At 34.4% G+C, this 17228-nt stretch overlaps 1 protein-coding gene and 1 long non-coding RNA gene across 3 annotated transcripts in view; both read left to right on the forward strand.

Annotated features, from left to right (window-relative positions):
- LOC115944840 (uncharacterized) overlaps positions 1–17228 on the forward strand; it is a 325497-nt gene that overhangs the window by 103697 nt on the left and 204572 nt on the right. The window lies entirely within an intron of this gene.
- The window catches only part of ATP11B (ATPase phospholipid transporting 11B (putative)), a 117260-nt gene that overhangs the window by 54814 nt on the left and 45218 nt on the right, over positions 1–17228 (forward strand). For both annotated transcript variants that reach the window (XM_031041144.2, XM_006745182.3), the window contains exons 11-19: positions 182–332; positions 1459–1656; positions 8213–8455; positions 9043–9218; positions 9665–9733; positions 11018–11091; positions 11165–11268; positions 14031–14212; positions 15584–15787. In XM_031041144.2, coding sequence (XP_030897004.1) covers positions 182–332; positions 1459–1656; positions 8213–8455; positions 9043–9218; positions 9665–9733; positions 11018–11091; positions 11165–11268; positions 14031–14212; positions 15584–15787 — 1401 coding nt within the window. The remainder of the gene's footprint in view (positions 1–181; positions 333–1458; positions 1657–8212; positions 8456–9042; positions 9219–9664; positions 9734–11017; positions 11092–11164; positions 11269–14030; positions 14213–15583; positions 15788–17228) is intronic.

Consider the following 17228-nt stretch of genomic DNA (forward strand, 5'->3'; position numbering starts at 1 on the left):
ATGTTGAGCACTTTTTCATGTGTCTGTTGGCCATTTGGATAAGACTGTTTCCTTTAAGTAGCTACCATGACATCTTATATATTTTTATTTCTTACTTAATACCCGTATAAAATTTCCAGGCAGATGAATATAGTAACACAAAATTGACATGTTTTATATTCTTTTTTTTCCCTCATTTCAGGTCAATGAATACATTTTTGATAATTTATCTAATAATCCTTATTTCTGAAGCCATCATCAGTACTATCTTGAAGTATACATGGCAAGCTGAAGAAAAATGGGATGAACCTTGGTATAACCAAAAAACAGAACATCAAAGAAATAGTAGTAAGGTATTTTATGGTGTTCTTGACTCTGCTGGAAAGGAAACTTTATTCTTTGGCAGTTACTGATTCGATAGTGACTTTTGATAGGAGTGACCACTATAATCTCCTAAAACCATTACTACTGAAAGGTGACAAAAAGACACTGTAAGTGAAGAGTGGCCAGCATGTTTATCCTGGTATGCTTTTTGCATTTTAGGGCATAAGCAATTGTATTCCCTATGGCATGACTTGAATAGTTACAAGAGATCACAAAAATTTAAATCCTCTATAATGGCATTCCCCTTCAAAACTACAAATTCAGTTTTTTATTCCATTTACTGTGTGTTATAAAGTGAATGAAAAAAGTAAGTTGATTTTCAGTTCTGTCAGAATAATTCAAGGAGTCTGTCAGTCTATTGATGGTATGAAGTAATAACACAAAATATGTCATATTAAGTTTTAAACTGAATAAATGGACTACCAGGAAAATTTAACCTGCAATTTTGGTAAATAATTATTCCCCAGATTTCACATTAGATTAAAATACAAGTATTGGAAGACAGATGTGGATCTCAAGAAACCACAAAGCAGATCGCAGAACATATTTTCCATATCATTCATAATTAGGTATTTTACCTTTCACAGAATACACGTTAAAATGTGATACTGCTATGCTATTGAAGTAAGCTGTTACTATATAATCTGTAAGTGTTTTCATTGCCAGCAGTTCTGGTCTAGCAGTTCTTAAAATAGTTTTTTTAAGTTGCAGTAAATTTTTAGTTACCTGTGATTTCGAAGGGTGGAAATGGAATGGTAAGTATACTGCAGGGGTTACAATTATAATTTTTTTTTTTTTTTTTTTGCTTAAGGTTGTTTCAGTCACACCAGGCTTTTTGGTAGCTTCTGAAAAGTAACTAGTTCAAATTTAACCTTTTCTTCTTTTACTTTGTTCAAGATTCTAATGAACAATAAAACGAACAAAAGAAATGTATTAAAGAAACAATTCAAAAAATGAATTTCAATTCATGAGACTTCTGCTTCAGAATATAGTTGATGATCTGTTTAGACATGAAACTTTCTGCTAATGTTCTTCAGTATTACTAAGGAAATTCTCATATGTTTTCTCTTATCAAACAATCATTTTTCTCCCTAGATTCTGAGATTCATTTCAGACTTCCTTGCTTTTTTGGTACTCTACAATTTCATCATTCCAATTTCATTATATGTGACAGTCGAAATGCAGAAATTTCTTGGGTCATTTTTTATTGGCTGGGATCTTGATCTCTATCATGAAGAATCAGGTCAGAAAGCTCAAGTCAATACTTCTGATCTGAATGAAGAGCTTGGACAGGTAAAAGGATCTTTTTATTGTGTTTTTCTAATTTGTTATTTTTCTTGAAACAGTCCATGTACAAAGACTAATATTATGTACAAAGAAAAATGTTATGAGGCTTATACCAAAAAATAGCCCTACTTCCCTCCACACCTAACTCTTGTTTCCCATTTTTATTATTTTTTAAAGATCTTATTTATTTATTAGAGAGAGAGAGCGAGCAGGGGGGAAGGGGAGAGGGAGAGGAGAAGCAGGCTCCTCGCTGAGAAGGAACCAGATATGGGGCTCGATCCCAGAACCCTGAGATCGTGACCTGAGCCGAAGGCAGATGCTTAACCGACTGAGCCACCCAGGCACCCTTGTTTCCCATTTTTAAACCTGAAATCGTTTCTTCCATTAGTTAGCACTATATAGTATTCTTTCTTGATTTTTAAATTTTAGACATTTATTATGGGATATAAAGATACAATCTTATGCTACTGTTTTATATATACATACCCAGATATATACTCACTTTGCCTCCCCATAACCCCCTAATATTTTTATATCACAATTAGAGATTTAATAAATATTTATTGACATTATTTTGACTCTTTTAGTATTGCTCATTAATTTCAAGTTCTTTAAGTGTGCCCTATGATACTGTAATTACATTTTCTTTTTTATATATTATTTTCCCTAGAATTAATTGCTCTGTTTTTTCATGCTTAATTGCACAAACAAGTTTCTGATGAATATATGAAACATCTCTCTACATATTGAAACACATGAGGTAATTTAGGATTTCCTTTCCTTTTCTCTCTCTTCTTTTGGTGGCAGCTTTTTTGGAGACTTTTGTCTTCTTCAGTATGGACTTATGTCTGGGCCTGCTTCTCAGCTGTCACCCAAGGACTTCCCTTTACTATCACCCTAGAAATTCCTTTGCCTCTCCCCTGTTTTGGATCTCCTGGATCCTGTGTCAGCCCACCTAGGGCTTATTCTCTCATTTTGGTAGAACACATCTAATAACTTCCTGGAAAAGGATGCATGAGAGGAAAATATTTTGAGGCTTTGCATGGCTGAAAATATCTTTATTCCCTTTTTTTTTCTTTATTCCTTTTTTGTACTTGATTAATAATTTAGCTGTATAATGCATCCCAGGTTGGAAATTGTTTTCCTTCAAATTTTAAGAGCATTTCTCCATTTTTTTTCTAGCTTCCAGTGTTGCTGTTGAGAAATCCAGTGCCATTCTGATTCCCAGTTCTTTATGTGCGATCTATTATTTTATCTCTGGAAGTGTTTAAGATCTTTTCTTTATGTGATAATTCTGAAATTTCATGATGATATACCTTGGTGTGAGTTTTTTTTTCTTTCATTGGACAATGAGCTCTGTGAGCGATTTCAGTCTAAAAATATGTGTACTTCGATTCCAGGGATTTTTCTTATATTATTTCTTTGATAACATGTCTTTTTTTTTTAAGTTAGTATTTGGATATCTCAGATCATTTATCTTGATTCTCTAATTCTTTCTTTGACTTTCAATTTTCATTTACTTGTTTGTTTTTATAATTCTGGGAGAATTTGTCAACTTTATCTTTCTACCTAACTTTTGTTTTTTTTTATTTCTGTTGTAATTTTTTTTTTTTTTAAGATTTTATTTATTTATCTGAGACAGAGAGAATGAGAGAGACAGAGAGCACATGAGAGGGGGGAGGGTCAGAGGGAGAAGCAGGCTCCCTGCCGAGCAGGGAGCCCGATGCGGGACTCGATCCAGGAACTCCAGGATCATGACCTGAGCCGAAGGCAGTCGCATAACCAACTGAGCCACCCAGGCGCCCTCTGTTGTAATATTTTTAATTTCTTTTTTTTTTTTAAGATTTTATTCATTTACTTGAGAGAGAGAAAGTGAGAGGGAGAGAGAGAGCACAAGAGGGGGGAGGGTCAGAGGGAGAAGCTGAGCAGGGAGCCCAATGTGGGGCTCGATCCCGGGACTCCAGGATCATGACCTGAGCTGAAGGCAGCCGCTTAACCAACTGAGCCACCCAGGCACCCCATATTTTTAGTTTCTAATATTCCATTATATCTGAAGAGTCTTCTTTTAATTATATCTTATTCCTTTTCTTGAGTATGATCTATTCTTTTAGTTCTCTGAGGATATTAATGATGGTTATTTAAAGTTTTCTGTTTGCTCCTAGTTCCTTTTTCAATACAGTCAGTTCTGCTATAATGTGAAAAAGCAATCCTAAAAATTACTGTTCTATGTAAAATTACTTAGTAAAAACCACAGGGCTAATGGGATTAGGAGTGCAACAAAAATTTTGTAACACATTTAAAATAAATTGTTAAGAATTACGTAAATACTGGGGTACCTGGGTGGCTCAGTCAGTTGGTTGTCCGACTCTTGATTTCTGCTCAGGTAATGATCTCAGAGTCCTGGGATCAGGCCCCACATGGGGCTCCACACTGGTGGTGAGTCTGCTTGAGGATTCTCTCTTTCCCTCTCTCTGCCCCACCCTCCCCATTCACGTGCGCACCTGCGTGCGCTCACCCTCTCTCAAATAAATAAATCTTAAAAAAAAAAATACATAAATACTATAATACATGTGGCATTTTGTCTTGAAAAAGACCAGAAGGTTAATTGTGGAAGTGACCATCAGAGAAGTGTTGCAACCTGTGTGTCATTGTGAACTATTGAAAGGAAGGTTATCTGAAAATAGAAGTGGATGGCTATGGCTTCTAACACCTGTGGTGACTTGAGGTGGCTGGTAGCTGTTTGAGATGTGTACATTTCATGTGTTCCTTGTGTGCAGTTTGCTGGTGTTTCTCACAGAGGAAATGGTGCATAACCAAATGCAAAGCCCACATTATGCTCAAATTGTTCCCTCATATATGAGTTACATTGTTATAGATTCATATTTTCAAGACAGTGTTATAGCAGAACTGACTGTAATTTGTTTTAGACTCTACCTTTCTTTTAAGGAGTAATCCTCAAATGAATGCTAATCTTTGGCTTTCCTTACAAGCTTAAAAATTTTCCCTAGGAAAGCCTCGCCATCCAGCTGTTTTTTTGACATATTCCTAGTGTCAGTACCGGTCTTTCCTCAGTTTCCCCAGAGAAAATGACTACAGTTAGTATCTCTGCTGCTTGTGATTGTTAGAGCCATCCAGTAGAAGTCTCCCTGTTTTTAGCATACTGTCAACACTTCTGTTTTCAGCTGTCTCAGACCTGTTTTCAGCTTTCCATGGGGCTCAGATTCCCTTTGGTTCAGTCCCCTTCTTAGAGAATAAACCTTCCAACTGTTACTCAGATAGATGAAGGGCAGTCTCAGGTTTGCAAGTTATGAGTGGATTTCAGGTTTCAGACTGTTCCTGGTACCTTCATTTTCAGCCTCATCCTATACTTTCACATTCAGTAGTAGCTGGTACATCTACTTCCTGCGAGTTTTTGGGAAAGGGTTTCTCCCATTGCTAAGGTTTCATATTCTAAGTTTTGTTAAGTCACTTACCACTCATTCATCTCCTTTCCATCTTCCAAACTTGTCATATCTCCCTTTTCATGTTCTCATCTACCATTATTTTTGTTCTTTTTTTTTTTCTTTACTCTTATTTTAGTAAAGTCTCAAGAGGAACAGAGATAATTGTATTTGCTCAACCTACCATTTTTAACCAGAAGTTGATCCATTTATTTTTAGCATTTAAGAGACTTTAGTAATTTCTGCTAAATATTAATTCATGTCACATTTCTTTAATTATGTATCACCTATTCAAGGTCTAAAAACATAGCCTGTTTTTACTGCTTCTTTGAACACGGTTTTTTTTTTCCCATTTTTTCTTTCCTTTGACCTTTTCTATCCCAGTTTTCCCCTCTTCCTCTTTTCTTCATGTTAGAATATTGTTTTTCTGGAACCTCACACTGTTTGTGCATATACTCCTACTTGCTCTCTCTATAAGAAACTTTAAATGATAACTTTTTTAAATTTATAATTCATCTAAGTCTCTCTTTTTACTTTTAAGCCTGCAAGTATTTCATAATATGTTTATTGCCTCTATTCTTTTATCTATTTTTATACCAATGAAAGCTACTTTGTCATATTCTGTGCCCTTTCATTTCCATACTGTAGCAGAAACTGCTCTTATGATGGTGTATAGTGCCCTCTCTATAAGCCCTAAAGTTAAAAGTTAAAACTTGATTTTATATATATTTTTATTTTTTTTAAGATTTTATTTATTTGGGGGGGGAGCAAAAAAAGGCAGAGGGAGAGGGAGAAGTAGGCTTCCTGCTAAACAGGGAGCCTGATGTGGGGCTCAATCCCAGGATCCTGAGATCATGACCTGAGCCGAAGGCAGACGCTTAACCCACTGAGCCACCCAGGTGCCCCTGTATATTTTTAAATATCAAAGTTAATTTCTTTTATTTATCTCTATCCTCTAAATTCTAAAGAGTCCTCCATGACTGATAGGTCTGTGTCTATTCTAATCATCTTTGAAATATTATTTCTCTCTGACTGCTGATATTTTATATCATAATTTTTTTATACCTTATTCTTATTATTCTTCCTGATCTAGAAGTTTTTTATTAACTTGTATAGGTAAGTGACGTCTCTCTGTATCCATCTTTATAATTCAACATTTGCTGTAAGTAGTGGACAGTCTTTAATACCACATAGGAAAGATAAAATAATTCATCTTTTATTTCTAATTTCACCATTTGCTAGCTCTGTGGGTAAGTTATTTAACCTAACTCTTCCTTTGTTTCTTTTTCTCTAAAATATACATAATAATAGTACCTACCTCATGGAGTTGTTGGGAGGATCAAATGAGTTAGAACACTTAGCAGTGCTGGCAATATAGTGATTGCTGTACAATTATTGGCTTTTATTATTACTTTACATAGCAGAATTCCTACATCTCAGGTGTTGTAGTTATCTTTACTATTTGCAACAAAATGAACTTTAAGGTATATTTTCTCACTTTTTTTCTTGGTCCTAACAATTTTTTCCAGCTTTAACTCTGCCTCCCTTTTTGTATGTTGAGCTTTTTATTCTGCAGTCTTGCTGAACTCATTTATTAGTTCTAGTAGTTTTTTAGTGGATTCCTTAGGAATTTCTATATATAAGGTCGTGTTGTCTACAAATGGTTTTACCTCTTTTCTAATCTGAATACCTCTTATTTCTGTTTTCTTGCCTGATTACCCAGGCTAGAATCTTCAGTACAATGTTGAATAAAAGTGGCAAGAAGAGACATCTTTACTTTATTCCTGAACTTAGTTTAGGGGAAAGCATTCAGTCTTTCTTCATTAAATAGGATGCTAATTATGGGGTTTTGTAGATATATTTTATCGGGTTGAAGAAATAGACTTCTATCCCTAATTTGTTGAATGTTTTTATCATGAAAGAGTATTAGATTTTGTTAAATGCTTTTCTTGCGTCTGTCAAGATGATCATTTTAATAAAGGAATAAAGAATAAGTACCAGTGTATTATTGTGGTAGGTTTCATTGACTGATTTATGTTGAACCTATCTTGAATTCCAGGGATAAACACCACATATTCATGGTGTATCTCTTTTTTATATGTTCCTAGATTTAGCTTGTGTTTATTTTCATAAGGGGTATTGGTCTATAGTTGTTGTTTTTCCTTGTGATGTGTACCTCCCTTTTTAAATGACAACTTTCTCAGATCACTATTGCATTAATCAAATCCTCACCATAATCCTAGTTGTATCAAGACTTGACTATTTCATCCTTCTCTTTTTGGACCTACCTTCTTATAGGGTTAATTTTCCAGAATTTGTCTCAAAAGAGTAGTAAAATTATTTGTCTTATCTACTTTTAAAAATATTTTCATTTAGGGGCACCTGGGTGGCTCAGTTGGTTAAGCATGTCTTCCACTAAGGTCATGATCTCAGGGTCCTGGGATCGAGTCCCGCATCAGGCTCCCTGCTCAGCGGGAAGCCTGCTTCTCCTTCTCCCTCTGTCCCTCCTCCCTGCTTGTGCTCTCTCTCTGTCTCAAATAAATAAATAAATCTTAAAATATATTTTTTTTCATTTAAACACTTTCCTTTTCACTGAGTTTGTTTTCTACCCTTGGTTTCAGTTTCCTCCATCTATCTAATATTTTAGACAACTTTCCATCTCTGACTTCTTGTGTTGCTATCACTTTGTGTTCCTGATCCCAGTTCTGTACCATTTCTTCTGGACCACTTCTGGACCACATACCATTTCACATTTCTAGGTTATTAGGCATCCCTTCCACCCTTGCTCAAAGATCATTCTTGGTCCTACTACTTGAAAACACCTTATCCAGGAGATGGAAAAAAGTATTAATCCCACATTATCAGTCAGCTGTACACATGAACATGCACCTAAAAATGCCACAAACTTCAAAGTTTATATAGATTTGAAATATTTTATGTTACCCTGTTTTATTTCTGTGCATCTTTATTTATTTGTGCTTAGATTATAAAAAAATCTCAACATCAGTATACTAATGTTAATAGGTAAGCTTGACTTTAGGAGACAGAGGAGGACAAGGTTTTTTTGTTTAACATAGGACCATAAACATAAAAGTTTGTTTTCTTTTATCTTCCATCTCTAGGTGGAGTATGTGTTTACAGATAAAACTGGTACACTGACAGAAAATGAGATGCAATTTCGGGAATGTTCAATTAATGGCATAAAATACCAAGAAATCAATGGTAGACTTGTATCTGAAGGACCAACACCAGACTCTTCAGAAGGAAGCTTATCTTACCTTAATAGTTTATCCCATCTTAACAACTTAACCCATCTTACAACCAGTTCTTCTTTTAGAACCAGTCCTGAAAATGAAAGTGAACTGGTAAGCAACTTTTAAATTAATAAATTGGAATTTCATTTTAAATAATTCTCTTTGATAGTTACTGGATTGTAGGAGAAAAAATTTAAGTGTCAGTGGGGCAAGGAATATATACTTGAAATGTATATCCTTTGATTCAGCCCTGAGAATTTGTAGTCACAACCCATTTTTACTTGCAAATTAATATGTGTCTGCCTTAGTTCTCTGAGTATTTAAATGAGACTAAGTGGAGAACCCTTACTGCCTTGAAGTAAAGAAGAAAAGACTTTGCTAAGAAATAGAATTTAAATGTATCTAATACTTTTTGAAATCTCACTTTTTCCACAAAAGAGTTTTCATCTTTACTTGCAATTTGGCTATGTTTCCTAAAAAGATACTCTTATGTTGAAGGGTTATAAGCAATTTTACTCTTTGGAGTCAGAAGCAACCAGCTAGCATTCAGGCAGTTCAGGATTGTAGCACTCCTGTTGTAGATCAAAGATAACCAAATTATTAACTGTATTTATTGACATTTTTTTCGGATTCTGCTTACAGTTTTCTAAATGTTACTTGGGAGTGGTATTTTTATTGAGAATATTATCTTTCTACAGATTAAAGAACACGATCTCTTCTTTAAAGCAGTCAGTCTCTGTCACACTGTACAGATTAGCAATGTTCAGACTGATGGCATTGGTGATGGTCCCTGGCAATCCAACTTTGCACCCTCCCAGTTGGAATACTATGCATCTTCACCAGATGAAAAGGCTTTAGTGGAAGCTGCTGCAAGGTAGTTTGATCTAATTTCCAAATCTTCAGAAAAACACCTTTTAAATGAAAATGTGCATATACTAGAAAATTACTTTAAATTGTCAGACAAAATTCATAAACACATAAAGGTAGAAGTGCACTCTAAATTGTAAATGAGAATTTTATATGTGTTATTAATGTTGTTGTCAAGCTTGCATTGAATCATATTTTGAAGAGATCTTTTAAAATCTGGTTACTACGAAATATAAAGAATATAATTTGTGAGAAATACTTGTGTATGTATTGTTTTGAACCTACTCTGATTCTTCATGTTCTTAAAAACAATGCCATATTCAAAGAAATATTTTAAAATACATCTTAAATGTATACTTTAAATGTTTTTATTCATGCTAAGTTATAATGACATATTATGAAACATGAAATATCATCCGTAAATCTTATATTTCTTTATCTTTTAATCCCTAGAATTGGCATTGTATTTATTGGCCATTCTGAAGAAACTATGGAAGTTAAAACACTTGGAAAACTGGAACGGTAATTTTTTTCTATACTGTAGTTTTCTATGTATTTAATATAGAACAGGAATCTGTAAACTATGGCCCATAAGTCATATCTGACCTACAGCCTGCAAACTTCATTACATTGTTGAGGGATTGTTTCTGTTTTTTTTTTAATGCAACAGAGACCATATATGGCCTGCAAAGCCTAAAATATTTACTACCTGGACCTTTATAGAAAAAGTTTACTGACCCCTGCTCTAGAATGATGTAATACTATGTTGTACTTCATCACAGTAATAACAATATCCTACTCTGACTCTTTCATTTGTATTTTAGCTTAATGTTTCTTGAATTTACTCATATGTTTATTTTTATACACCCCTGGGATAATGAGTTTCATGAGTTTTCAATAAATAAAGAAAAACTTCTTCATATTTCCTATGATTTTATTTTTCAAACATTAAGGAACAGCTGCCTTTTTCCAATATTTACATTGCTTGATAAATTAGTCCATTCCTGTTCTATTCATACCTTTCATGGTTTTACCAATTCCAGTCATATCTCAACTCCAGCTGTCCCTTTCCAAATTGTGCTTTTCCAAACTAAAATAGAGCCCATTCTTTGCTATTTTCATGTAGAAGCCTGTCTAGCTCATTTCATCAACTTATGAACCATCATCCCACTCTGTTTTTTTTTTTTGAGATGTACACATCATTATGTATGTATATCACTATATAAATCTATCCAGAAAACTTCAAGCCACACCTGACCTATCCACACATACTCTTTTACTACTCCTTATAAAGGCATTTGTTACCCCACCTGTACATACGTTCACTGTGTCAGGTTCAGAATCACTGCTATGATGATCCTCTGTTACTAATGTGAGTGTGTTGTATTTCTCAGGTATGTTTGGGCAGAAAAGAGGGTTGAGAATCAATTACCTTTTTTAGTGAGAAAAACGTGAAGCTGGGCAGATCTGGATTCCAATCCTTGCTGTGCCACTCACAAGCTTATTTGACTTTAGGAAAATTACTTAATCTTTCTGAGTTTAATAGTCCTCATCTATAAAATGAGATAAGACCTACCTTCTTTGGTTCTCATGGGTATTAAATGACATAAGGTATGTAAAGTACATGGCATTTGGTAAGTACTCAATAAATGTCAATCTTGTGTTATTAATGATTCATAACCCATCTTGAAAATGTAGTTGAGATTAATTTCTTGTTCTAATTCTTACTTTTATAGGGGTTCTTTTCAAATATTCGCTTAATATTATTCAAAAAAAAGTAAGCTTTTGGTCTTATTTTTTCCTTAGGTATAAACTGCTTCATATTCTCGAATTTGATTCAGATCGTAGGAGAATGAGTGTAATTGTTCAGGCACCTTCAGGTAACCTATCTAAATTTTTATGAATTTTTATTTATCTAATATTAAGAGTTTGATAACTGATTTTTCTTTTTAGGTGAGAAGCTTTTATTTGCTAAAGGAGCTGAATCATCAATTCTTCCTAAATGTGTAGGTGGAGAAATAGAAAAAACCAGAATTCACGTAGATGAATTTGCTTTGGTGAGTGTAAATTTCTAAGATATATAAAACTCTAAAAGATATACATATGAAAGATTTAAGGCTTCATTTTTGCATTAGTAATTTATCAAAAAGTATAGAATTTCTGCAGTTCTGTTACATTATGTGTTGGCTTCTACATTCTTTGGTTAAAAATTGACTTTTAGGGACGCCTGGGTGGCTCAGTCGGTTAAGCGGCTGCCTTCGGCTTGGGTCATGATCCCAAGGTCCTGGGATCAAGTCCCACATCAGGCTCCCTGCTCGGCGGGAAGCCTGCTTCTCCCTCTCCCACTCCCACTTGCTTGTGCTCCTGCTCTCGCTATCTCTGTCTCTGTCAAATAAATAAATAAAATCTTTAAAAAAATAAATAAAAAAAATAAAAATAATAAAAATTGACTTTTAACCTGCTAAAATACAAGTCTTTTCTTTGAAACTGTTACAGCTAGGGCTTTTTTGGCTGCGAAGACCGTTCAAATTAATATATTAAAAAGAGGAGTTTAGGGGCGCCTGGGTGGCTCAGTCGTTAAGCGTCTGCCTTCAGCTCAGGTCATGATCCCAGGGTCCTGGGATCGAGCCCCGCGTCGGGCTCCCTGCTCCGCGGGAAGCCTGCTTCTCCCTCTCCCACTCCCCCTGCTTGTGTTCCCTCTCTCGCTGTGTCTCTCTCTGTCAAATAAATAAATAAAATCTTAAAAAAAAAAAAAAAAAGAGGAGTTTACTTAAAGAATATAGGGGAATCCCAAGGATGTAGAGATAATGGAACCTTTATACATTGCTGGTGGGATTATAAATGGTACAAATACTTTAGAAAATAGTTTAACAGTTCCTCATAAAACATAGAATAATATAGTTACTATATAACCCAGGAGTTCACTGCTAGTTATATATACCCAAGAGAACTGAAAACATATGTTCACACAAAAACTTAGCAGCATTCCTAAATAGGCAAAAGGTTGGAAACATCTGAATGTCCATCAGCGGATGCATGGATTAAGCAGTGTGTCATATTCATATAATGGAATGTTGTTTGGCCATTAAAAGAAATGAAGTACTCATATGCTATAACCTGGGTGAACCTTGAAAAGTTCCTATGCCTAGTGAAAGAAGCTAGTCACAAAAGGTCACATGTTCTGTTTATATGAAATATCCAGAATAATGGAATTTATAGGGACAAAAAGCACATTAGTGGTTACCAGGGGCTAGAGGAAGGGGTAAAAGGGAAGTGTCTGCTAATGGATATGGGATTCCTTTGGGGGTGATGAAATGTTCTGAAATTAGATAGTAGTAATAGTACAACTCTGTGAATACGCTTATAAAAAACCACTGAATTGTACTCTTTAAAGGAGTGAATTTTATGGTTTGTGAATTAGTTCTCTCTTACTAGAAGAACGTAGGAGAATCTTACGAAACAAAGTGCTACAATTCATGTGAAGAGGAAAATTTTTAGGCAGCTCTTAGTCTTAACTCATGATCTCTCATTTCTGCATTTCTATAAATGATTGCTCTATACTCATCTCTGCCCATCTGATCTAGTTCATCTATCACACTGTAACATCCATGAGAACAGAGACATTGTTCTACCTTACACTCATTTTAATCCAGAACAATACTGGCACATAGTTGGCATTCAGTAAATATTTGTTGTAAAATGAATTAGTTTCCTATATTTATAACTCTCATGGTCCCTTAACTATTGTTTAAGAAAAGCAGTTATTTATAGGTATGGGTCATTTGTAAATCAAGGAACATCAATATTTAGAAATCTGAATAGTGTCATGTAGTATTTTATAATGTACCCTTTCCAAGTTCTGTTATTAGAATTTTTATTTTGGGGGGTGCCTGGGTGGCTCAGTCAGTTAAGCATCTGCCTTCGGCTCAGGTCATGATTCCAGGGTCCTGGGATCGAGCCCCGCATCGGGCTCCCTGCTCAGCGGGAAGCCTGCTTCTCCCTCTCCCACTCCCCCTGCTTGTGTTCCCTCTCGCTGTCTCTCTCTCTGTCAAATAAATAAATAAAACATTTAAAAAATATATTTATTTTGGGTTTTTCTGAGGAGAATGTACAGCAAGAGAAGGAACTTGTATAGCTCTTAGATGTAGACACCAATTTTCAAATAGTAGCACCTAAGAAAAATCTATGCCCAGGAGAATCAGATAATCAAATATATAATGCTAAGTGTTGTGTAATTCCATTTCACCAGTGAAGTTATATAATGATACAGTTTAAAATCATTTGGTGACTATAGAAAGTATTATTTATTTTACATCATTATTTGAACTGTAAATTCATCATACCGTAAACTCTCAGGAAATTATGGTCCCCTTTGCTTAAAAAATTTTCTTATAAAGTATATAAAGTGGATTTGTAAGTGTTAAAACAAGGGTAGAACCTGGGGCTGTCTCTCTCTTGACAGTCCTGAAGTTACCCCTATAGAACTTTCTGGCTTTCCAGGTAAAACAGTTTTAAAACCACAGTGAGATAATCTTTATGATCCTGTCTAGGCTTTAATATGCTACAATTTAAAAACTTTAATTATTTTGAGCAACTTTTAAGAACGCATCAGAAATTAAAAGAGCTATGATAATATGCGTCGCATAACTCAGGTCATGAGGGCTTTGTGACACTTCATTTATTTCCTATTACTAAATGATAGTACTTTTTAAATTTTGTGATTGATTTTTGGTAAGGCATCCTCCGTTTATTTCAGTGACTTCTTGATTTCCCATTAGTTATTTTTGTTCAATTTTTGTTTTTAATTTTTCTGTTTTAGAAAGGGCTGAGAACTCTGTGTATGGCCTATAAACAGTTGACATCTAAAGAGTATGAAGAAATAGACAGACGTCTGTTTGAAGCCAGGACTGCCTTGCAACAACGGGAAGAGAAATTGGCAGCTGTCTTCCAGTTCATAGAGAAAGACCTGATATTACTTGGAGCTACAGCAGTGGAAGACAGGTAAGCATCAAACAGGCAATATCCTTTTTCTCGTGTAAGAATTTTCTTAGCCAAGTGTTTCTAATTTATGACATATATTCCATTTATTAACATCCTATAATAATGTATTTTAAATCAAAATAGAGAGTTAAAGCCTTAATTTTTCCCAATCAGTATATACAATTTTTACTCTAGCTGGATATCTTAAATAGATGAAAGAATTCTGCTATGTACAGTTTTGCCTATAGGCTTGAATTTTTAGAATACTCCTCTGTGTGCCATACAAAGGCTTTAAACACCTGCTTAATTCTCCAGCCTCATTTCCCACCACTGCCTGCTTCCACTTTCTGCTTCAGCAGTACCAAGCTGTATGTAGTTCTCTGAACAACTATAGTTAAAACTATTCTTTTTTTTTTTTTTTTAAGATTTTATTTATTTATTTGAGAGAGAGAATGAGACAGAGAGCATGAGAGGGGGGAGGGTCAGAGAGAGAGGCAGACTCCCTGCTGAGTAGGGAGCCCAACGTGGGACTCGATCCAGGGACTCCAGGATCATGACCTGAGCCGAAGGCAGTCGCTTAACCAACTGAGCCACCCAGGCGCCCTAGTTAAAACTATTCTATTTTGTGCCTTTGTTCTTTGGCAAGGCTGTGCCTTCTGCCTGGATAATTTTTCCTTTATCCATTTGTTCATGTCTTTACAAAGTATAGCTCAGTTAGTACCCCCACTCCAATAAGACCTTTCCTTACCACTAATAGGATTAAAAATTCTCTTCTTTGTGAAGTATTCATGTTTTGTAGATAGTTCTATGTTGTTTTTGTGGCAGTACCTTATAATTATTTCTTTAAAGACTTTCTTCTCATTAGTTTGTGAATTCCCTGAGGTCCATTTAGTCTTTGTTCCCCACCACCTGTCTCTAAGAGTGTTTGTATTTTTTAAAATTTAGGTTTTCATTTACCTTTCATTTGGCCTCATGAGATTTCTGAGACTCACCTGAAATTACATCATCCTTTATTGTCCATAATTTGATTTTTAAACTACTGATATGAAAATTTTTCTTATGAAAAAAGAGGAAAATCTTCTAATTTCAAATTTAAGACTTTCTAAATAAAATAGGAGTTGATGAAGACCATATATTTAGTTTGGTTCTATAAAAATCAACTTGGAAGATAAATTCTTAAAATATAAAGTTATAGATGTTATGTTAACTAGATGATCACTAATTTGATTATTCCTGTTTCTTCCCTAATGGGAAAAAAATCAGTTATATCACTATACTATAACATTTTTAAGTCAGGGAGTCCAGAATTTACCTTACATGTACTATCTGGTTTATATTTAAAATGGTCAAAGATGTATTCTCTACTGCTAATGTTGTTTCTTTTATTTTCAGGCTACAAGATAGAGTTCGAGAAACTATCGAAGCATTGAGAATGGCTGGTATCAAAGTATGGGTACTAACTGGTGATAAACATGAAACAGCTGTTAGTGTGAGTTTATCATGTGGACATTTTCACAGAACCATGAATATCCTTGAACTTATAAACCAGAAATCAGACAGCGAATGTGCTGAACAATTGAGGCAGCTTGCCAGAAGGTAAGAATGTAATTATCTCATGAGTTCAAGGGTCAGCAAACTATGGCTCATGGGTCAAAGATGGCCCATTGCCTGTTTTTTATAGCCCATGAGCTCTAAATAATTTTTACATTGTTTAATGGAAGAGAAAGAATCTAAAGAAGAGTAATATTTTGTGATGTGAAACTTACAAAATTCACATTTAAACATTTGTAAGTAAAGTTCTATTGAAACACAGGCACATTAGTTCATTTACATATCATCAGTTAAAGATTTTACACCACGATAGCCTGGTTGTGACAGAGACCTTATGAAGCACTTTTATAATTTCTCACTGCTGCTTGATTTACTGCAGCTTACAGTGACACCATTCTAAATCAGTAGTGTTTTGAGTGCCACCCATATTGCCCTATGACATTTTACTGTATTTTTATTATCAGTATTTATCCATCATGTCCAAACAAAAGAAAAATGGACTTTTAATATCATACTTTTAATGCACAGTGGAGTATTTATTATTTTATTATCAAATTAGATGGTATTGTATTTATTAATCAGTGACACTTTTTTTAATTTTATTTTATTATGTTAATCACCATACATTACATCATTAGTTTTTGATGTAGTGTTCCATGATTCATTGTTTGCGTATAACACCCAGTGCTCCATGCAGAACGTGCCCTCTTTAATACCCATCACCAGGCTAACCCATCCCCCCAACCCCCCTCCCCTCTAAAACCCTCAGTTTGTTTCTCAGAGTCCATAGTCTCTCATGATTCGTCTCCCCCTCTGACTTCCCTCCCTTCATTTTTCCCTTCCTACTATCTTCTTTTCTTTTTTTTAACATATAATGTATTATTTGTTTCAGAGGTACAGGTCTGTGATTCAGCAGTCTTATACAATAGTGACACTTTAATATACTACCTGTTTGAAAAAACATATTCAAAAATATAAAATCTCATTAAAGATATTTCTATTGTGTTAAAATGTAAAATCTCGTTATAGATCATCATTAAGAGGTAGACATTTGCAATTGATTTTGATGATAGGGAGCATTAACTTTAAACCCCAATTAACCAAATATTATCCTCCTGCCCCCAAAGAAAAGATTTCCATTCTTCTCTTTGGTAGATTTATGTTATTTAAAAAATTGTGTTCAATTAGTATTATTACATTTTTTTACTTAGTCAATAAAAATTTTTCTCAAAATCTGTTTCCTCTCTTTTAATATCTTGGCTCACAAAACCAAAAATTGAAATATTTACTTCTGTCTCTTTACAGAAAACACTTGCCAAATCCTGATCTAGTTTATATGACTAAACTGGAAAATTAATCTGCATTTTATTGTTCAAAGATAATTACCCAAGTATTTATATTCTAAATTCATTTTCTTTTTTTCTAAGTCTGTTTTTTGTGGTCAGATCAACTTTATTTAGGAGCTCCTTTAACATTCTGACTTTTT

This window comes from Leptonychotes weddellii, chromosome 1 (genome assembly GCF_054177405.1).
Source record: "Leptonychotes weddellii isolate Sample4059 chromosome 1, ASM5417740v2, whole genome shotgun sequence".
NCBI lineage: Eukaryota > Metazoa > Chordata > Mammalia > Carnivora > Phocidae > Leptonychotes > Leptonychotes weddellii.